At 40.3% G+C, this 22,500-nt stretch overlaps 1 protein-coding gene across 1 annotated transcript in view; it reads left to right on the top strand.

Moving 5' to 3' along the window:
- The window catches only part of TSHZ1 (teashirt zinc finger homeobox 1), a 26,557-nt gene extending 18,286 nt beyond the window's left edge, over positions 1-8,271 (top strand). The window contains exon 3 of the mRNA XM_031552779.1: positions 4,868-8,271. Within this exon, the coding sequence (XP_031408639.1) occupies positions 4,868-8,149 (3,282 nt within the window). The 3' untranslated portion in view covers positions 8,150-8,271. The remainder of the gene's footprint in view (positions 1-4,867) is intronic.
- Positions 8,272-22,500: the final 14,229 nt, after the last annotated feature.

The following is a 22,500-nucleotide window of genomic DNA, read 5'->3' as shown; positions in this document are numbered from 1 at the left end:
ATTGTCATAACTAAGCCATATTTTTCCACTGTAGTGACACTGTAATACACACATACACACACAGACTTGTAGCATCTGTGCCATAATTTTTATGAACATTTGTATACGCTAATATAGAAAATTCTCTAATCTTCCAGCAGGCATGTTAACCTCTTACAATGTGAGATGTTGGATTCTTTTGTAAATCTCTCACGACTGTGTGTTCTGGAAACTGTGTATCTGTAAATGTTTTTTTTTTTATTTTAATTTTATTTTTTACTTTTTCCCCTCTCATTTTTCTGTGATGAGGAAGATGTGTCTTTTTCACCCTTACTTTTCTGCCCATTTGCCAAGATGTGTTGCAGTATGCAGTGGAAGTCCCCCCCAGCTTGGGGTGCAGTTTGTACAAGGTGACAGTATGGGCTGCAGAAACTTCTGCAGCTGCTGTCTCCTGTTGGCTGGGTGTATATTGGAAGCTGCCGAAATGCATCTGTTGTAGAAAGAAGAATGGTGAATGTTCACACCGTGCCACTATTGTTTAGATCCAGGGTAGGCCCTGATTTACCAACGAATTTTAGACCTGAACCTGCTCCTGTTTGCCGAGGCTGTGAAATATGTATTTCAGTGAAACCGATTGCACTGTTCAATTGCTTTACCAAATCATGACCTTCAATACTTAGGTATTTCTTCTGCATTAAATCATCTGTTTTGATTATTTAAAATCAAGCCTTGAAGAGTTCACTACATTTAATTTTGCAGACCGTCAAAAACAAATGCAGTCATTACTTTTTGCCCTTTTCAACATAATTCAGTCAGTTCTGAGACCCATTTTGAATTGAAAAGAAAACCTCCATAGAGACAGATTCCTCCAAAAGCACCAGTTTGGGGTTACAAAAGGATTTTACGTGAGAACATTTATGCTTTTAACCACATCCCTTACACTTCGGATCTGTGTCTGCTTTTTCAAACAATGGCTGTATATTTATAGTGTAAATATTCTCACTGAAGCAAACACAATGTGCCGTGCTACTCACATGTACAATATATAGCGTCTCATGTCCACTTAGATTAGAATGCACAGCTTTTAACACTGTTCAAAGATGACAGTGTATCTGTGGGGAAACACTGACATCCAGAAGGCACATTTCATAGAAAAAAAATATTAGCAATGTTTAATAAGAAGAAAAGAATACAAACTGCTCCTTCTGTTTTTTGGTTGTCTGAAATTTGAAGGTTTTCCCTCTTTTTCCAATGTGCATTTCCCCGAGTCTGTGGATGCATGAATGAGAAGGAATAGAAAAGCTGACATTATACTCTGCCGTGTCTTCTGCATTGGATATAGTTTTTGTTGAGGGTGGTCCCTGCTGTATCTGCTCTTGGTATTTCAGTGCAGTTTCAGGGCACACGTGAACCAGCAGTCTCCGCAGATCTAGGAATACCTGAAGAAGATTGCTGAGTGTTTCTTGGTCACAGAAAGATGCTATCTGAAGGCCATCTGTCTGTTGATCTTCCCATTATAGTTTAGAGAGAGAATCTGAACATCCCACTCTTTTATTTGATGTTGCTCGTCTCCACGAGTAGAATGGGAGCATCTTTAAGGTTTTAAATTCTGAAGCTTACTTTTGTAAGAATTCTGTGAGAATTTTAGTGGAGCAAACACGTTTTTACAAATTAACATTCTTCATTTTGTATGCTTTCGAATTGCCTCTAAAAGAAACCTTTTCGTTTCGAGAATTGCACTGACCTTGCAAAATACCATATGTTGACTATGCTGCTATTGCTCATGCAAACATTAGAAGTCAGGAATGGAAAGATACTGTGTGTATCCTATGGTAACTAAAGGAGTTAAATACTTTTTTTTTTTTTTAATCACAGTGATAGAAATTAAACATTTTAGGCAAATTGCTTTTTTTTCTTTGTAAAGAAACATTATTGCTTTGCATTATTTCAGATAACTGCACAGATATGTGGGTGTATGCATCATGTAAATTCATTTTTCTTTCAGAATCTGGCTTAAATTCTGGAACCATAGAATGTCACAGTCTTAGCCAATTACGTGTTCTTAACTCTTACACTGCAGTATATATTGGTAAGGGAGAGAACTCAGTTGTGTAGTATTCTCAGCAGAACCTGAGACCAGAAAAGCAACTGAAAGATGGATATTTCAGCCTAAAACTCCGTTCCTTTGCTTTGACAGTTGAACAGCAACCTTTCGTGTAGTTTTAATGTGTATTGTGTGGTTTAACTCCTTCTATTCTTGTGGAAAAGAAACCTTTTCATCAAATGCAGATGTACCAGAATACACGCCACTATAAATAAATGAAGGAAAATAACAGATACACCACTGGCTCAACTAGTTTCTGCTTAAGCAGGTATTTAGCTGCTTATACGTCGCAGTTATAAAAATATGCATTTATGCAATTTGGAATTAAATAAGAAGATGCTAGCAGATAATTCACATGGATTTTTATAATCTATCAACCATAGCAACATTCAGCATCTTACACAGTTTCCTACATGTGTTTATTAAAAATATTGGGATATGAAAATGAGAAAAAATTGGCATAGTTCCACTGAGGTTAGTAAGAGGATAGCTCTTCATAAAAGCTAAGAATATGGGCCCTGTCAGCTTGCAGTTTCTAATTGGTGACTGTCTGCTGATCATTACTAGGGTGGGTTTTTTTAAAGAAGAATGCCAGATGGTAACTGTCCATTTTTATGCATTTAGGCTTTTTGGAGGTTTCTTTATTTTATTTTATTTAAAAGTCATTTCAGAAGCAAAACCTACATTTTATAATTATTATTTACCATTCTGAACTTAAAAATGTCTTTTCTTTTGCTGTTGGAAATGACTGACAACAGGTGTGTTTAATGGGAGAGATCTTATAAGAGATCTTATGCTGTAGCTATGGGAGTGAATTCTACTTGCATGCCTAGAATTTAGAACTGCAGAGGTGCTGTAGTGCTCAAATGCACACAGTGTATGAACAGCAACATTACTGCAACACTGAGACTCTGCCTGATTTCTTAGTTCTCTGACTATTTCTGTGTTTTATTCTTTATTTTACGCACAAAGTGCATTTTTTAAGAATATTTTTTCCACTTTTTTAATGCTTTTCTGACGTCTTTCTGGCCTTTGGCTCCAGGGTGATTTCTCTAGTGAGTTCTGTTGTGCTTGGTATTCACTAGTCTTTTAAATGTATCAGAAAACACCTGAGGCTGCGGCAATCTGTAAAGAATTGTGCCATGCTTAACATTTTAATAACTAATTATTTGCTGGAAAAAAAATAAAAATAAAGATGCTTAGAGGACAAATGAAAGATGTAGTTGTCATCTTACGGTTCAGCACTACCCCAATTCTTGATGGGCTATTTTTCCATTTTATCTTAAGAGCTCAGACTAGAGTACTTAAAGGCTGCATTGACTGCTATTGCAAAGTTGAATGCAGAATGCAATGCTGGCTGTAACACCATTACTTTTCTAAAAATTTCAGACTACTCAGAGAGTGTTCATATTACAATTAGAGAAGAGTCTTATTTTTTTTTTTTTTTCCCAGAAAAGAATAAATTAGCAACTGTGTACTAAAAGAAACTCAGCTGGTACTTATATACCCCCCTTTCCCAGTTCACCAAGGCTTCAGCTTTGTTAACATAGTAATACCTGTTTTCTTCAGATTGCGTAATAGCAGAAGTGCCTTTTTTCTGACTTTTTTTCAATATTGTTTGTTGGCAGGCCCACATTTCTGCATTGCTTTCTGCACAGTTCACCTGAAATGGAGGCAGTTTTTGCTTCAGTTTGTGAGAACTGTTCACAATCAATGTTTTCTACCTTGACGTGTATAAATGATCTGCATTCCGTTATCACAGTGATTTTTTAAGCTTCTTTTATAAAACTGAAGGGAAATGTGTGCAAGTATGTTTTCTGATTTGCAATGAAAGTGTACATTTATCACTTAGGTACATGTAAGCCACTTCTGTGAATTGGGCCCTTGGAGTAAATGTGTTTTGATGTAATGGCCATCTGCTCATGAATATCATATTTGCTAGTTTAAAAAATAGTTTTATACAGATAAAAACACAGTTTGGTAAGATCGTATAGTTTCACCAGGTGGCAATACAATAGCAAAGTTTGATCTTTAAAATAAGCCAATAATCAAGCTGGGAGGGAGGCTTCGAGTTTTTTGTTTTGTTTTGTTTCAATTTTGTCATTGCTTTTAAAAATTCATCTCTACCATTTACTTTTAGTTGCTGACTGCTGTTTTCAAAATGGTAAATGCAGAACCCACATCAGATCATAACAGGAGGCAAAGTATATCCTTGCCATTTAGAAACAGTCGTAGTCTCGCTTCCCTTTTCATCTTGTAAAAATGACATCTGTTCAGCTCTCAAATGGACCAAGTACAACCAGTCATCAGGAGGCCCTGGAACAACCGATCAGACATACTTGCCCAGTGCAGCTCCATTAGAGTCAGGTGTCAGTGACACAGAAATGATCCTCGATGCTGTAGCGAAAGCTGATTTGCCAAAAAAGACAGCCTAGATGTGATGGAGTTGGTCAAGCCAATGGTTCTGATAGTATAGGTCCGTGGATCAGCCATTTTATATACCTATTACAGTAGTTCAGGGCCAGGGCATTTTTCAAGTCAATTAGAACTGATTTAGTAGGTTCTTTGATTGATTTTGATTTCAATATTATGGCATCCAATGTCATCTTGGAGCATTTTTTTTTACTTGCTGAAATCAAAGTTTACTCTTAGGTAGTAAGAAAGATAGTATCAAACTGTAACCAGGTCCACAGGATGTGGATTTATAGATGGAATGTGTAAGCGATGGTGAGTTTGGTTTCTGGATGTATCATCAAAATTTGTCTTTATGGTTACAGCTTTTAGTTCAGAAGACAGCAGCAATGTAAAAAGTGCGTGTTCAGTAACTTTGTCTTGTGTTTTTTTTCTCTTTCTTTTTCCTCCTCCTGTATTTTAGCATATGTTCCTGAGGAGGAATTGAAAGCAGCAGAAATAGATGAAGACAGCGTGGAAGATGATGGGCTGTCTCTGGACATCCAGGAGAATGAGTATTTGTGCAATGAAGAAACGGAGATCAAAGAGGCTCAAAGCTACCAGAACTCCCCAGTCAGCACTGCAACTAATCAGGATGCAGGCTATGGTTCGCCGTTTAGTGAAAACAGCGATCAGCTGGCCCATTTCAAAAGCACTTCCTCTAAAGAAGAGAAAGAAGATCCTCAGTGCACAGACAATGTTTCCTATCCACAGGACAGCTTGGCACAAATAAAAGCTGTGTATGCAAATTTGCTTTCAGAGACTTGCTGGTCCAGTTTAGCTTTGGACTTAAAGAAATCCAATCCAACCACCAGCAACAATGGAATCAGCCAGAACGAAAACACCACCAATACTGACACCACCGTCAGTTCCCAGAGTACTGGTACTACCTGTACCAACACTAATACCAGTACAACTACCAGTAATACTAGCAACAGCAGTAGTAACAGTAACAGCGGTGGCTCAGGTTATGACTGGCATCAAGCTGCGTTAGCTAAAACATTGCAGCAGACCTCATCATATGGACTTCTCCCAGAGCCTAGCCTTTTCAGCACAGTACAACTTTACCGGCAGAATAATAAACTTTATGGGTCCGTGTTCACCGGTGCTAGTAAGTTCCGATGCAAAGACTGCAGTGCAGCCTATGACACACTGGTGGAGCTAACAGTGCACATGAATGAAACTGGACATTATCGTGATGACAACAGAGATAAAGAAGCTGATAAGACCAAGCGGTGGTCAAAGCCAAGAAAACGGTCACTTATGGAAATGGAAGGCAAAGAGGATGCTCAAAAAGTGCTGAAGTGCATGTACTGTGGGCATTCATTTGAGTCCCTGCAAGACCTCAGTGTCCATATGATAAAAACAAAGCATTACCAGAAAGTGCCTCTGAAGGAGCCAGTACCCGCCATCACTAAATTGGTCCCTTCTACCAAAAAGCGAGCACTTCAGGACTTAACTTCACCTTGCTCACCTGAGCCAACAGGGATCGCGGCAGAAGCTTCACTAGCTGAGTCTGCAAAGGATCAGAAAACTGCCAACCCCTACGTGACTCCAAACAATCGCTATGGCTATCAAAATGGTGCTAGCTACACTTGGCAGTTTGAGGCACGCAAAGCCCAGATACTGAAATGCATGGAATGTGGCAGTTCCCATGACACTTTGCAGCAGCTCACTGCTCACATGATGGTTACTGGTCATTTTTTGAAGGTGACCAATTCTGCTTCCAAAAAAGGTAAACAGCTAGTACTGGACCCTGTGGTGGAAGAGAAGATACAATCTATACCTCTTCCACCTACCACCCACACAAGGCTTCCAGCCTCCAGCATTAAAAAGCAGCCCGATTCCCCGGTGGGCTCCACAAACTCGGAGGAAAAGAAAGACCCAGAGAAGGAAAAAGTGGTGGTTGGTGAAACAGAGAAAAAGATTAAAGAAGAGAATGAGGACTCTACAGAGAAATTTGAGCCAACAGCTTTGTATCAGTACCTCAGAGAGGAGGATCTAGATGATAGTCCTAAAGGTGGAATAGACATATTAAAATCGCTTGAGAACACGGTGACAACAGCTATCAGCAAAGCTCAGAATGGCGCACCTTCCTGGGGGGGATATCCCAGTATTCATGCAGCCTACCAACTCCCAGGCACAGTCAAACCCCTTCAGACCACTGTGCAGAGTGTTCAGATGCAGCCGTCTTATGCCAGCAGCGTAAAATCACTGTCTTCGGAACACAATGCGCTCATGCATTCCCCAGGCAATCTCACACCCCCACCTCACAAGAGTAATGTATCCGCTATGGAAGAGTTGGTCGAGAAAGTTACAGGTAAAATCAACGTGAAGAAGGAAGAAAAACCTTTGGAGAAAGAGAAGAGTTCTCCAGTCAAACCCCTGTCACCTGTTGCTAAAGAAAACAAAGACTTTCCCAAATCTGAAGAAATAAATAACAAACAGCAGCAGAAGAAGATCTCTGAGACAGAAGTTCAGAAGGTAAAAAAGGATAGTCCAGCTGAAGCACATACTCCAAATGGTACAGAGCCACTTAAAACAAAGGTTGCAAATGGCTGTAACAATTTAGGAATCATCACAGATCATTCACCTGAGCCATCCTTCATTAATCCATTGAGTGCTTTACAGTCCATTATGAATACACACTTAGGCAAAATTTCTAAGCCGGTAAGCCCCTCTCTGGACCCTTTGGCCATGCTGTACAAAATTAGTAACAGCATGTTGGACAAACCCATTTACCCAACCACTCCGGTCAAGCAGGCTGATGCTATCGACCGATATTACTATGAGAACAGCGATCAGCCTATTGATTTAACTAAGTCCAAAAACAAACCTCTTGTTTCCAGTGTTGCTGACTCTGCCTCGTCTCCACTAAGAGAGAGTGCCCTGTTGGATATTTCCGATATGGTGAAGAACCTCACAGGGCGTTTGACGCCCAAATCTTCAACTCCATCCACCGTGTCAGAGAAGTCAGATGCCGATGGGAGCAGCTTTGAGGAAGCTCTGGATGAACTGTCGCCAATACACAAGAGGAAGGGCAGGCAGTCCAACTGGAATCCTCAACATCTTTTGATCCTTCAAGCCCAGTTTGCTTCCAGCTTGAGGGAGACCTCAGAAGGCAAATACATTATGTCGGACCTCGGTCCACAAGAGCGGGTACACATCTCTAAGTTTACTGGTCTTTCCATGACCACAATTAGCCACTGGCTGGCCAATGTGAAGTATCAGTTAAGAAGGACAGGTGGAACTAAATTTTTAAAGAATCTGGACACAGGACATCCTGTTTTCTTTTGCAATGATTGTGCCTCTCAGTTCAGGACTGCTTCTACATACATAAGTCACTTAGAGACACATCTAGGGTTTAGTTTGAAGGATCTGTCAAAGTTGCCACTTAATCAGATTCAAGAACAGCAGAATGTTTCAAAAGTCCTCACAAACAAGACTTTGGGCTCACTTGGAATAGCTGAGGAGGACTTAGGCTCCACATTCCAGTGTAAGCTCTGTAACCGAACTTTTGCAAGCAAGCATGCAGTCAAACTGCACCTTAGTAAAACACATGGCAAATCCCCAGAGGACCATCTGATCTATGTAACTGAGTTAGAAAAACAATAGTGTCCAGGTAAGCAGCCAGGTATGCAAGTGACCACAGGAACATTGCACTAAACTTCTTCATAGTACTGCACTAGGCCTGACCTGAGCCTCTGAAATCAGTCTTATTTTTGTTGCTGAACTGCCTATCTGGACCTTGGTTTTTCTTACACTTATTTTGTAGTTATATTTATATGCTCTTTGTCTGATCTGTGCATGGTTATTTTTTGTTTCTGTTTTTATTTTTTTGTGAGTCAAAGTCTGACCTTTATTTTCAACATCTGTCCTTGATGTTAAGCTATCTTTTGTAGAATATAGTGGGAGACGCTATTGAGAGACATTAATTTAGCCGTAAAGAAAGACACAAAGAACAATGATAAAGAGACATCCTAAAATTACAAAGTTGCCATGACAATAAAGGTCACAGAACCTGGTAGTGTCAAGTTTTAACCCTCTGAGAACTGTAATAGCATTTCTGTGCCTTTCCCAGTGACTAAATGAGTAAATAAGGAGAAATGAAACAAAAGACTTCAAGGCATTTCGTTCAAATAAAATGTGTGTTCAGAAACAGTAACTTTTTTTTTTAAATGAATGAGCTTCTTTCTTTTTTTTTTTAATGCAGAACTGGTTTGTGAAGAAATTGTGCATGCAGTCCTTGGAAGAAGGAGAGCTGTGTAGTAGTCAAGGGGTTAGGAAGCCACAACTGTATAAGTTAAATAATGATTAAAAAGGAAAACAAGTTGCCACTATGCCCAAACCCTCTGGATGCTGAGAATTGCCACTTTTTTAGGAACTAAAAAAAAAAAAAAGTAAAAAAAAAAGGAAAGTATGCAAGCTGTTATTTAAAACAAATGTAAAAATGCTCTTTTATTCTTTTTTTTTTTTCCTGTAAAATACTGCAGTTTATAGTTATTTACAAATGTTAAGCTTTGGTACAAGCTGACCTTTCTATAGTGTGCTGCATTAGTAAATGAAAACAAAAAAAAATGGGGCAAATGTTGAATTCTGTTCCTTGTAAATTGCCAGCATCAGCTTAAAAAATACATGTTACATATCGTACCATTTTAAACTGTTCAACTTTCTTTGTACCTTCTGGCTGTATGCTTTCTCTTTTAACTTTTTATATTGTCATTTTATATTCAATTTCTGTGTATATAATGTAAAACCACACTTTTTGAATAAAATTTAGTTCCTGCAGCTTGATATAAATAGAGAAATTTTACTGGCACCTGCATCTTTCCAGATGCATGTACTTAAAGGAACTATCTGACAAAAATAAATAAATAAATAAAAATAAAGCAAGCAATGCACTATGAATTATACATTTTGATGTTTTATCATTAATATTGTACAGTACATTTTGGTTCACACAATTAAATCCACTGTTTTCTCAAGTGTAAAATAAACCCACATGCAGTTCTTGATTTACATACATTGTCATGTCGTCATTATTTTGCCTTTGAGGTGTTATTCCAGCAGTAAGAGTTTATATAATCAACCAGCAAACATCTATTCAAACTAATCTCTCATGATCTGTGTGCTGACGTGTTTCATTCTAAGCTGTAATGCTAATAACTTCTTAAAGGAGATTTGCCGTGGATGCATACCTGGTAGGGTACGAAATAGGTGGGGCTCCATCCATTTGCAGCAGGCACTCTATTCTGCTCTGAAGTGTAAGGAAGGCTGCAAAAGTTTCTGCTCAGTTAATTTTCCTGTGCTGTGTGACCGTACTTGTAATCATTTTGTGAGTGCATTCAAAGGCCGTCTCCCCCCTTCTTTCTCAGGGAAAATACCTTTTGATTTCAACTGGTACATGGTAAGACGCTGTGGCTTCTGCCCCCCTACTCTGCTGAATACTGTGGTTCTTGCCTTTCTGGCAGCAGTGAAGACCTCTGAGGCTTTGACACTAGTTTTTACTTACAGTACAAGAAGACAGACCTGTGTTTCTCTGTACTTTTTAAATATTACATTTTGAGGTAAGTTGAGTGCTATCATAGCAGGTGTTTCCCTTAATCTTTATTTCTGTTCTGTTGAATGCAGATGTCATTTAGAATGTAAAAGAGAGCTGTCAGAGCCTTCAGTACTCTATCTCCTGAGTGCTTTGACAGTTACAGTGTATGAAAGCCTGGGATCTGCTATCCATTACACTTTTTTGGAGGGGCTATTAAATATGAGGACCTAGAGGGGTTTGCTTTCACATTGTATTAGCGATAATATTGCGTCACGTATAGTTCTGTGTACATATTTATGTTTCTGCTCATTCTCCTCAGTTCTTCTGAAAGTAATTTACATCTAAGATCTTTGCCTCCAAAAACAGCGCAGCTCCACATTTAATTTTGCTTCAGTGACAACTGCAGGAATACCCATGGCATGAGCCTAGCAGGCCTAGGTCAGCTACATTTACATAGCATTTCTAACGAGAGCAGGAAAAGTGCTGTGAGGATTTTTTTAAGCGTCCCTTCCTTTCTTCACTACTAACTACCTATATCCTTCAGGGGATGTAGCCATTTAGACACTGCGGTTCAATTACTGGATGATTATGTACTTGGGGCCCAAGGGGTGTCGAGGAAGAATAACAGTCAGGCCTATGGCTGTAATGCAGTCTTTAAATAATAACCCTTTGAAGTTTTGTTTACTTTACCACAGGCCTGCAAACATATGATTATAGAATGTGCTGTATTACATCGCAGTAGTGGGTGAAAAGGTTGAAAGGGAGAAATAATAGCTCTAAAGTGGGTTTGAATCTAATGTAAATCCATTAAAACTCATTTTGAAACATGGCATGTAAAGTGAGTTCTCAACACCAGGTGACTCCCTCGAGAGGTGTTTATGACATTGCTAAATCCGTTCAGTTCTGATAGCTTCAGAATTGGACAATCACTCATCATCTGCGCCACTGTCTGAGGAGAGTCCATTTAGAATAAACCAACAGTTCTACCTGGAGACTGCGCTGGTGTCACCATTTCGCAAACTGAAATATGAAGTAGATGAAAATGTGAGGGCTCTGATGTTTAACAAAACGAAGCACAAGGCAGTGCGATCTTTTTTTGTTTTTGCCACTTTTGTTTAAGTACAGCGTTTCTGGAAAAAAAAGTCTCTATTTTTCAAAAAATCGCGCACTCTAAATCAGAGTTAGTTATTCTTCACTTCATCGGTTTGCACGTTTATTTTTTCTTTGTTTTCATAAGCTTTCCATAAGGGTAAGTTTTTGCTCTTCTGTTAGTAGGTGCCAGGTCTATTGCGTGGAAAAGACCCCTTAAACTTTCAGGATTGTCACCATCCCTGAATGGTTTAGTACCTGTTTGGATGCGATGCTTTGGGACATGATTTATCGGAGGGTTGTTAGAGTTCGGGTAGTATGGGTAGGTTGTGGTTGGACTTGATGATCTTTAAGGTCTTTTCCAACCTGAGCAATTCTATGATTCTATGATTCTATGACTGCTCTTGGAGAAAAGAGACATAGGAGCACTGACCCCCATAGTATTCTGTGTAAACCTGCATACCTGCCCTGTGACATATTCAGCATCCAGTGTATCTGTTTCTTTTCAATGACGAATGCAGCTGCATTTTTGCAGCAGTGCATTGCTGGTACTCACATACCTGCTCCTATCTTCACAGGCTTGATTTCTGCTTCTGTATGCTTTTTCTTTATTTCTGTTTTGAAGCTTATGCATACTCTTGCACATTTGAGAGATCTGTGTACTGATGACATTAGTACTGAATGAAACAAAGGCTTTTTTTCTGCTTTTAATAGCATTTGTTTGAATATTTGCTAATGTCTTCTGCAACATAACTTTGTTACATCTTTCTCTTGGTAGTTACTCTGGTAATAATGACACCAGACATAATCAGTCCTTATCATAGACAGCTAAAATGCAATTGCAATTAAGTATAAAGGCAAAAAAATATGTTATGTTAGACTAATCAGTGCACAGTACATCAGCTTTTGCCTGCAATTTATAAAGCCATCTTAGATTTGAGTGTGTTATATCCTTTAAATAATATGGCAGGATCCTGGCTCAAAGACCTCCAAGGAGAGGCCAGTTTCCAAGCAGAGTGTTCTCGCAGCTTCATATATGTTGGTCTCCTGACTGATTCAGAATCAAGTTACTCTCCCAGCATGAAAGTAATAGGAAGTGGGATTTTACCATCTGTTCACTGAAATTTTAGCTGGGTTCCTTTTCTGTCCATGTACGACAATAGAAGGCTAACCTGACTTTGCTGGCCTGATACTAATTTAGATAATGTGATTCTTTCAAACTTTTCTTTTTCCTACTGCTCTCTTTGAGTTTCTTCTCATTGTGTTTCACATGGCTTTCTGTAGTTGCTCCTCATCCTTTTCAACCTTTCAGGACATCCTATGATATGATTCTATGATATTATTCTATGTGTATAGTCATCTTCATCCGAGATACAGGTATAGTGCCCACATTTTGGGATGAAAGATGCTCTTTTAAGTAAAGATAATACAAGGGAATAAATCAATACTCAAAACTGCATGTGTTGTGAAAAATGGGAATATTTCTCAAGTCTCTTTAGATGATATGGGTTACCTAAGGTCATTATCCTTAATGAAACATATTTCTTTCTCCAAAATCTTCACCAGCTTAATATTTTCTGAACACTCATATTGCAAAACTCTTTTTAGAATAGTTTAGCACAAAGAAAGTAGAGCTGCAAAGACTGTTATGAGGCTAATGGACATTTTTAGAGAACCGGTGTTAGAATAGATGATGATTATAAAAGCTGTAGACCTTCCTACTGAGAATGAGGAGCTCTTTCTCTGCTGGGAAGGTCACTTTTTGGAGTCTGTCTTCAGTCCTGTTCAGTGACCTGCTGAATGAAGGGTCAGTACAGACACAATATATCTAGTAAGTTTTTACCCTAATTACTGTAGTTGTTTTCTACTTTTTCTCCATCTCTGCAGAAGATATGAAGTTTAAATTTTGATTAGCTATGGCCTGTCAGGTTATTTTGATGGTTTTTAATTTTGGTTAAACTTCTTAATGTAGAAGATTGACTATTAAAATTATTTCTTACAAAAAACAAAAACAAAAACCAACATTTTTAACTACATTGTTCAAGAGATAGTGGGTAGGCAATCAATATAAATTAGTTCTAAAGAAATTTGATGTAGGTCAGTGTACTGCACTTCTGGCCAGAGCGGTTGAGTCAGCATTGTGTGGAGAAGGAGGTTAAAGCCTGACAGGTTCCCGACCAGGCTGTCAGATGTAGGACATCTTCAGCTGAATGCCACGTGGTCACTCTGGTGAGAAGGACTGAACCATCTGTAGAAGGAGCCCAGAGCTGGATCATTTGCTCAGAACAGCTTATATGATGAAATCTTAAGGGCTGATGGGACAGACATACTAGGCAAGTATAGGTCAATCGTTAGGACCATGCAGGTGGACGTCATCCCTCCTGGTATTTGTTCATCCAAGGCCTTCTGCTTAGTGTGTCCAGACTGAAATTTGCATTTGAGCTTGTCTGTGAAGCACAAAAATGGAGTAGTAACCACAATTTTTAACCAAAAGATGGCGCACATGAAGGTGGAATCCAGAAAGCAGCAAGCTAAAAATCAAACAGCCAAAGCTCTTGACCAGTAGGTAGAGGTCAAACGACCAGAACATACTGCCAGTCACAGTTCTTTACTTTTCAGAGAGTTTATATTCAACACAAAACAGCTTGAGTTCAGTCCTTCATAATGTGGGTTGGAAGGAAGACCCAATAGCCACATGCAAGCAGTTTCTTTCAAACAAGTTCGCTACTGGACTAGTGGGTGTTAAATCAGTTTGGCAAAATACATTAACCTGCCAGATGGCCCTTCAGATTCATTATATCATCCAGTGTATCGCCATGCTCAGAATCCCTTGACACCCCTTTCAGAGGAGCTTGGATGCCCAAGACTGCATAGTGCCAAGGTCACTTATCAGTCCTGCTGAATTACATGAAATTCTGAATTTTAGTAATTTTGAATGACAACGTACATTACTATTCTCTGGAAATAGGCACAGTTTTTAGGTCTAGACAGATAGATTGGGTCACACACCGTTTGTCATCATCCTGCAGCCAATGGAGACCATTGCTGTAAAATCCTGAAGGCTGCTTCATATGAAACTCAGGGAAAAACAACATTTTTTTTGCTGCTCTCCCTCTGTTCTGTATTTGGACATGCAAAGATATTGTGGTGGTTTAACTTGAGCATTTCTGAGTAGAGTGTTCTGTAAAAACTAACCTCGCTTTCCAAATCTTGGTTTGGTTTAGTTTATTGCTGCAGGGTTCCAACACGTAACGTCTTATTTGTTGTCATGGAAGCACTGCTACAGGCTCAGCGTCAGAACATCCTCTTCTCCCTGCTCCCCCCAACCTCCAGCAGAGCAAGGAGATCTGGCGAGTGGCTCTGCTCTGCAAGGAGCTAGTGGTGGGCTGGGAGGGAGAGAAGTTGACAGCAGAGGAAAATTCATTCTTAATGAAGGGACACAAAGCAAATATTTTCGGTTGACCCCTTCAACTGTACTAGCTGTGCCTTGCTGTATGAGGTGTGGCTCTGGAAAATGCTGCTCCTGGGATGTAGGGTCATTGGCATATCCTTGGTTCATCCTTAGAAAGGGAAAAATGTTATGCAGTACATAACATGTAGTACAGCCCATGTTCTCAGGAAAGTGAGACCTGCTACAGGTAGGTGGTGAGATTCATGTGTGTTTTATCTTACTGCTGTAAGTCACTCCCAAGGTATTTTCATTCTGGACTTTTTTTTTTTTTTTCTTTTCATTTCCAACTACTTTTAAAGCAATTGAAGCCAAATTGTAAGAACCTCTGTGCTATAATAAGAACTGCCCATGACTGCTGTGGCAAGGAAACTGCCCACCGATACCAGTATTAATATAGGGATTTAACTGGAAAAGCCTCAACGTAAACAAGTTCTAAGCTTACTAATGTGCAAATACTGTCTCTGAAAACCACTGCAGCCTCAGAAACCACTCAAGGTTGGTATATTTCTTGGAAATCCAAGGTCAAACACGCTCAGCATATTTGCAACGGGCTCACTGCATTAATAATTATATATAGTCATATCGGAGGGTGTAGCATGATGATAAAATGTAGTTCAAGGATGCACTGTATAGTACATTTCTTCTTGCAGTCATGTGTGTCTTTGCGTTCAAAGGAGAACTAAGAAGCTGCCTCCAAAGTGCTGTCTTGCTAAAGTTTGTACCATCTAGCATTAACCGCCTGTACTATTTCTCATCACTACTTTTCTGCTGCGGGATAATGCAACTGTGATAGATAGATAGCTGTGCTCTAAAAAAGGCAGCAGGTCCAGGCTTCACATTGCATGGGGATCCTCTGCCTGAGATTTGGGGGTTGGTGAGTGAGCTTCACATTCCACGTTTTTTAGGTCTACTTTGACAACTGTGAATCTGGAAAAGTGCAAAGAAGAAATAGGACAGAGGAATGACTGAAAACAGTGTCTAATGATCAGCAGCCACCGAAAGGGGAAAAGCAGCACAAAAAAAGAATTGGAGATCCAGTGTGAGAAGAAGGAAAAGACGGGAAGAATAAGCGATGGGAGAATAATTGCTATTAGCAAGAGCAGACGGCAGGGATTGTGAAAGCTAGGGCTGAGAGGGATGAAAATGAAAAGGGTGGAAGAAACCTTTGCCTGTTAGGAAATAATGGTACTGGCTAGATAAGGCTGAAAGGGGCTCTGTGCTGGGAGACATGGGCATGCCCAAGTGATGCCTGGGAACCTCTCTGACCTCTTGCAAAAACTGTGGAATGAACCTGAATTTGTTTCAGGAAGGAAACAAGGTTTTGCAGTGGACAGCAGAAGTGTTCAGTATAAAAACTTCACAGCACTGTCTGTTCCAAAGCTGAAGCATTGGGGTGAGGGAAAATAAGGAGGAAAGCTGAGCAAAGAGTTTGAATGACTCGTAGTAGTGAGTGCTCTTTACCTGGTGTTGCATTAGACTGGGAGAGGAGCAAAGAGGAAAGCTTTGGGGAGGAAATTAAGGGTTGTTTTGCTGCTGCTGGGTTGTTTATTTGTATTTTTTTTCCATTTAACAACTTCTAAGAGCAATAACTACATCAAGTTTGTATCACAGTAGCAGAGTCCAGGGCCCTGAGCATGCTGTTTGCTGTAAAAACACACAGTAACAGAAGTTACCTTCTTATTTAAGGCAAGATGGAACAAGTGGGTGTAAAAGCAATCAGAAACAGGGGAGAAGGTGGTGTAATTTCACAGGCTATCCATGTACATAATTTGAGTGCTTGCAAGTCACTTAATTTGTAAAGATGTACTAATAGATGTGCTGCAGTCCCTACTGTCCATCCACCTAGCTGCTCTCAGTTGGCAACTTCACTATTGATATCTGGGCACCATTCTAAGTGAGCACTTAAGGTTGAGTATCAGGGGAAGGTATTTATAGTTTCAGCAGAGTGGGTTGATAGCTATTCCAGCCCCAGATGGGAATTGGGTTACATGACAGATCAGGCTGCCTTCCAATTTTACCCAATACCAGCGATAAGAGGAAGGGGGAGGGAGGACAGCTGCAGCCGTATAGTCCTTCTAGGGTTAAAGATCCTAATGCTTTAAAGAGAATGTCTAAAAGAAAATTTCTTTCTGAAATAATTTATGGAAATGCCGTGCTCCCTTTGAAGGTTCCATGTCACTGCATGGCACTACGCAATGTTCTCTTTCTTCACCTGTCAGGCAAGGACCACCTCGAAGAGTCTCACTGCTGATTACTAGTTAATTGTCATTAATAAGTGACAACTGACATTATGGGGGCTTAATGCAGAGAGAACAGAAAAGAGCCACAGATATTCTAATGAGCTGACTCCTACGTGCCCTCTATTGTTGTCGAAAATGAGGAGCTGTCGTCATTGTTCAGGAGATGGGCTTCAATTGCTCTGGAAAAATATTCTCTTTTAATTTCTTTATGCATAGATAATTCCTGGTGCGCTCTCTCTCTGTCTGTCTCTCTTGCTCTTTCTTTCTCTCATACACACACACAGACACACACACCTTTCTGTGAACGCAAGGAAAACTTCCCCTGAAGATACACTGTGTTAAGACACACTTTGATTTAGATACGTGCACGTGCAAGCAAATGTGGACGCATATATGCAAGGAGCGCCTATGTGCAAACCACCAGCATGTGTATTTTATTTGAAGACTCGGGAAAGGGCTGAGCACAGACAACTTCACTAAGAAAAGGGACCAAAAGGGGACAGCTAAAACTCTTTGAGCTGACATATGAAGTTAGGACCAGGGAAGTCCCGTTCTGACTGTAGTTTGGGGAATTTTAAAATGATGGCAATGAGTGCCATCACAGATTTCAGATACAGGTACCTAAAATTAGGTCCTTGCTCTTCATTTAAATAGCAGCATAATAATTTCAAGATTCTCAAAGCTGTCAAACAGACAGGAGCTCCCTGGGAGGCGGTGGTGGCTGCGGATCTCAACACTGCCTGCTGAAAGGCAAATCCACTCTTTGCACACTTTCTGAAAATCTCAGCCAGCAGAGGGCCAGGAATTTGGGGGCGATGATTTAATTAGGCACCAAGCTCTTGGATGCATTTCCTGAGAGTTTTTAGAAAATTAGGAATTCAGCTTACACAGGGCAGCTATGACTGAGCCAGGAAAAACTGACTTCTGTACAATGCCAGATGAAATGTGTACATACATAATAGAGTCTCTGTTACTCGGCGGATTTGGGATAAGCAGGCCACCAGTAAGAACCTCTCCAAAGCTCAGGAATCCCTCCTGATCCCCGAGGTCAAAGTCTAGGTGAAACAAACTGAAGCCAGTATTGTTCTTAAGATGATGCCATCTTCTACCAAATTTGAAGCAACACAATCACTTGCATCAAATCTCTAAGTATGGCTGGTACTTGAGCTCTAAATTGTAGAAGGGGATTTTTCTATTTTGACCAATAAAATCCAAGAGTTTCCATTCTGAATCAGTAAATTGCATGTCTGTATTGCTCTCTAACATTTAAAGCTGTGTAGTTTTGCTTGAGAAGTGGTTCATCCAGTGTCTTTCAGCTATCTGCACAAAGGGGAGAGCCCATCATTTTAAAGGGAATCTCATTTCCATTGCCAAGCTGAAGTTTACAACTCAAGGCTCGCAGGAAAGAAAATGAAAATGAGATGCCTCTCTCATATTGTGCTTGGAGTGAAGACATTCATTAGCATTCTCTGTCTTGCTGCCTGCCAAGGCCCAAACAAAAGATACTGCCTGGAACAATGGCCTGAAATGAGGAACACAACTGAAGGAAACACAGGAAGCGTGCTGTTTGCCATGGTTCAGGGACCTGAAGCCAATGTATATGGAGCCCCTGCACATCCAATGATGGAAAGCTGTCTTATTCTTTACACCAGGCTTCCCACTGAAGTCAATGGATACTGCGTCTTACCTTGTTGTAGTGCAATTTGGTGGGTCCTAATTCCCAGCTCTCTATGTGACCTCTCTGTGGCTGAATCCACTCATCTTTTAAAGAGATGAGATAATGCCTGTGCAGCAGAGAAGGCTCATGCTGTAATCTGTGGTGCAAGAGTTTGTAATGCTGTGTAGAAAGCATTTCTTGACATTGCCAGTGTCTTTTCAGTTATGCGCTGTCTTCAAAATTTCCTTTTGGAGAAGGCAGCTGAAAAGATCACAGTCCAAGCCATTTCAGCTCCTGAGGCAAGAGGTCAGCCTGGTGCTCTTTGTGGTGCTCCTCTACCTCCTTACCCTCTGGGTTAGGGAGCTCCTACTGCCCACCGCTAAACTCAGGCTAGGGTCACAGCTGCCAGGGCAGTTTCATATCCAAATCTATCACAACAGTTGTTACTGTCCTCATAATTCTTCCCTTCTTGCTTCATTTCTAGCTGTAGCAAAACAGTTCTGGCAGCTCCTGGAACGTCTCTGCCCCCTGGACCCCAGAAAATCTGATGTTGAATATTGGTGATGTCAGCTGACATATGCTGATATGTTGATTGGAAAGGTGAAAGTTGGATTCTAGGTATGCTGGGTAGTTTATCGCTTTTAATAACATTGATCTTATTAATGGTAGTAGAATATAGCAAAAATTGATGGAATTGTTTCTGAGTGAAGTTGTTCCCTTCTGTCTGAGAATCCTGTGGCATAAAATTGAACAATTCTTCTCCTGTCTTGTGTACTTCTTCTCTTCCAAATGAAAATCATCATCCTTATTTTCATTGTGTGTGTGTACTAGAAAGACACTCAAGATCTTTCAGACATTTTAGCAAACACTTCCAAATGACTGGCACTCCGGTTGCAGCACTCTTATTTAAATAATTTACAATCATTAAAATGACATCAGACTATCTCCAGTGCTGGCATTCTTTCCAGTCGCTGTCTCTCGCATGTCTATGTGGGATGAAGGTAAAGCTGAGTCTGCAATGATGGATGTCCCTTACAGAAAATGGTTTAGAATAACCCAGGACACACAACAAAGCCAGAACTAGAGATAGTCTTATCTTGCTTTTAGAGCTGTAAATTATTTAAGGGAGCGCTCCAGCTCCAGGAAACTGAGGTTACAGCAAATATTAAGCTTCCTGTATGGCTATTTTTCTTGTGTCAGGTGGTGTGGCAGAGTTTATTCATAGGCATTCAGGGGCTGTGCAAATAATCAGCAAATGAGAAAAATATTCTCTTTGGCTGTTTCTCATGTCAGATTTCTAGAGAACCAACGATTGAAGTTTAGGACCTTTTTGCATTGAATTCAGATCAGTAAAAATCCCCCTGATGGCTAGAAAACATTGTGACAAACTAATAGATGCACTGTCAATAGAGATTATTACATCTTAATAAAATGCTCCAAGTAACAACATATAATTTATCTAACCAAATGCATGATGCTCCAATCCAATAACTGCTGATAACTAAGTGATTCAAGAAACAACATGAGGAAGTTGAAATGCACAAAATGCTTGGTGATTACTTGAGTGGTCTGTCTTGTTCCAGCTGATGTCAGAGGCTTAAGCATGTCCCTTCTGTTTTCATGCATCCTTGCATGGCAGCAGGAAGGACTTGGAAGATGGCTCCCATCTGTTCTTAGGGATGCCTCCTGCATTCTTTGATCACACAGAGCACAGAGACATCCCTGATTAGTGAAAGAAGCTCAGAACCCTGGTTCCTCTTCTAACCGGCATGGGAAGTCAGTAGAGAGAGGAAGAAGAAGAAAGGAGATTTTGTTGTTCATGTCAGAGCGTTAATTTCTTGAATTTGGAGGTGGAAAATGTATGGCTTTTTTTCTTGTACTTAGGTTGCTCCTGTTTATTTTCTTGGAAACTACACCAGGTACAAAAATCGCCATGACTATTTGGTAGAGCAAATTCTCAATGGTGAATAAGAGCTTGCATGTCACACTTGTAAAAATCTGCACTAATGGAGGTGACCCACTGTTTCACAGCAGCTATGACAGCATCATTGCTAGGAAAATGCTGCCTTTGCACTCCATCTTTCATTGTTCTGAACAGATCGAAGTCAGAAAGCACCAAATCAGGATTATGGTGTGGTAGGATAGTTCAGCCAAGATTGTCAATGTGCTCCAGAGTCTTCAAAATGATATGGAACATGGAGTTATCATGTTGCAAGAGAGAGGTTATTTTCTTCTCTGTCTGGACTCTGGAAGCCTTCAGCTTAGTCAGCGCTGCAAGGTAGTGGTTGATGGTGTGCCCTGGTTGCAGGAAGTCTAGAAGGATCACCCCTTTCCTGTCTGAAAAGGCAGTGCACATGGCTTTACCCACTGATGGCTGTGACATGAACTTCTCAGATGAGGAATTCATGTCACCACTTCATGTACTTCCATTTTGTCTCTGGCTCATAGTGGTGATACCATGTCTCGTCACTGGTATTAAGGCAATCCAGGAAACTATCACCTTCAGCCTCATATCAGTTCAAAAGGTCCTGAAAAACTTGCGTAAAATATTCTTACTGTTTGTGTGTATTTGTGGGGTCCATCTGGCACAAATTTTGCCATAATCCAATATTGCCACAGTTGTTTCCAATAATCTGTACACAGTTTCCTGGTCATAATCCCCCAGTATGGGTGGATGAGCTGATCAAGACAGTCTTCATTTCAGGGTACAACAGCTGCACATGGCCATCTGGAACATGGCTTGTCTTTCACATGGCTGTGTCACTGCTGAAAACTCACCTCCCACCGCCTTGCTGTGCTCACATCTACTGTTTGGTCTCCATAAATGTTCAGCAAACATTGATGGATGTCAATGGGTGCATTTTTTCTGCATAGAGGAATTCAATTCCACACCTTTGCTTCATACACAACATTTCCATGTCAGATGCCATTATGTCAAAACTGCCCCTTCTGCTGCCATATGTCATATGATAACAAAATGTAATAGGATGTTGCTGGGAAGGTTCAACCTCTACCGCCATACCAGCAACATCTGCCTCTGATGTTGTGGGCCAACATAATAAAATAGGAGGCATTATTTTTGGAGCAGCCCTCGTAATGATTTTTGCCTTCGGTTTCTTTTTAATGTTAAGTTGACGGTGAGTAGGTAAAAATCATATTCATTGGCGATAAAGCATTTTTACATACTGTATATAACAATATGAGGAGATGGGGGTAGAATTTCAAAGTGGTACTTTTCTTTGGTTCCTTCCCTTTCAATAGCTGTTGTTTTGATTACTCTGCGCCTTAGGCTATCATTAGAATCTTTTTGTGTGTGGAAGTATTAAGTCCATAAATATGAAAATAAGCCTGTAATTGACCCATGGACTGAATTTATTTCCATTAGATTCTTCTTCTAGTATAAAAAGCGCAAACTGGAAGAGTGATATTTATGTGTGTATGAAGCTCCCCAGCTCTGATGGTATATCATATATTTGATAAAAAGGTTATGCTCTTAAAGGGACTACTCAGCAAGACAGGGTGGGGAAAACAGGTGTCTTATTTTAGTTTTGAAAGCAAAATCAGGCACAGCCGTAAAACACATGCACAGCACATACCATTATTTTGATTAATCGGACTGCTAGAAAACAGCTCATAATGAAAGCTGATCAGCATGTCCCAATCAGTCTCATTAGGCTTCTCCGCAAACACCTGGAGAAAGGCAGCCAGCGGAGGGTACTTTGGAGGCAAGAGAAGCTGAGTGATCTACCACTGCAAACACCAGGGTTGCCACACCTGCTTGTGTGCTTTAATGGAGCTTTACAGGATGCGGGGAGGTTTCTCAGCTAAATGGCACATAAAGCTCAGCTGCCTTCCAAGGAGGCGGTGCGCTGCTGCCATGCCCTATGCATCACGCCTAACCATTCCAGTTGTCGCCTCTGTTTGTGGCCACAGCTGTAGCTCTGCTGAGCTACTACATAAAGTTTTCCAGGAATGCTCTTGTTTTGG

The sequence above is a fragment of the Meleagris gallopavo genome, chromosome 3 (genome assembly GCF_000146605.3).
Source record: "Meleagris gallopavo isolate NT-WF06-2002-E0010 breed Aviagen turkey brand Nicholas breeding stock chromosome 3, Turkey_5.1, whole genome shotgun sequence".
NCBI classification, from domain to species: Eukaryota; Metazoa; Chordata; class Aves; order Galliformes; family Phasianidae; genus Meleagris; species Meleagris gallopavo.
Note: the sequence above shows the minus strand (reverse complement) of the source record. Positions and strands in the feature narration are given on the sequence as shown.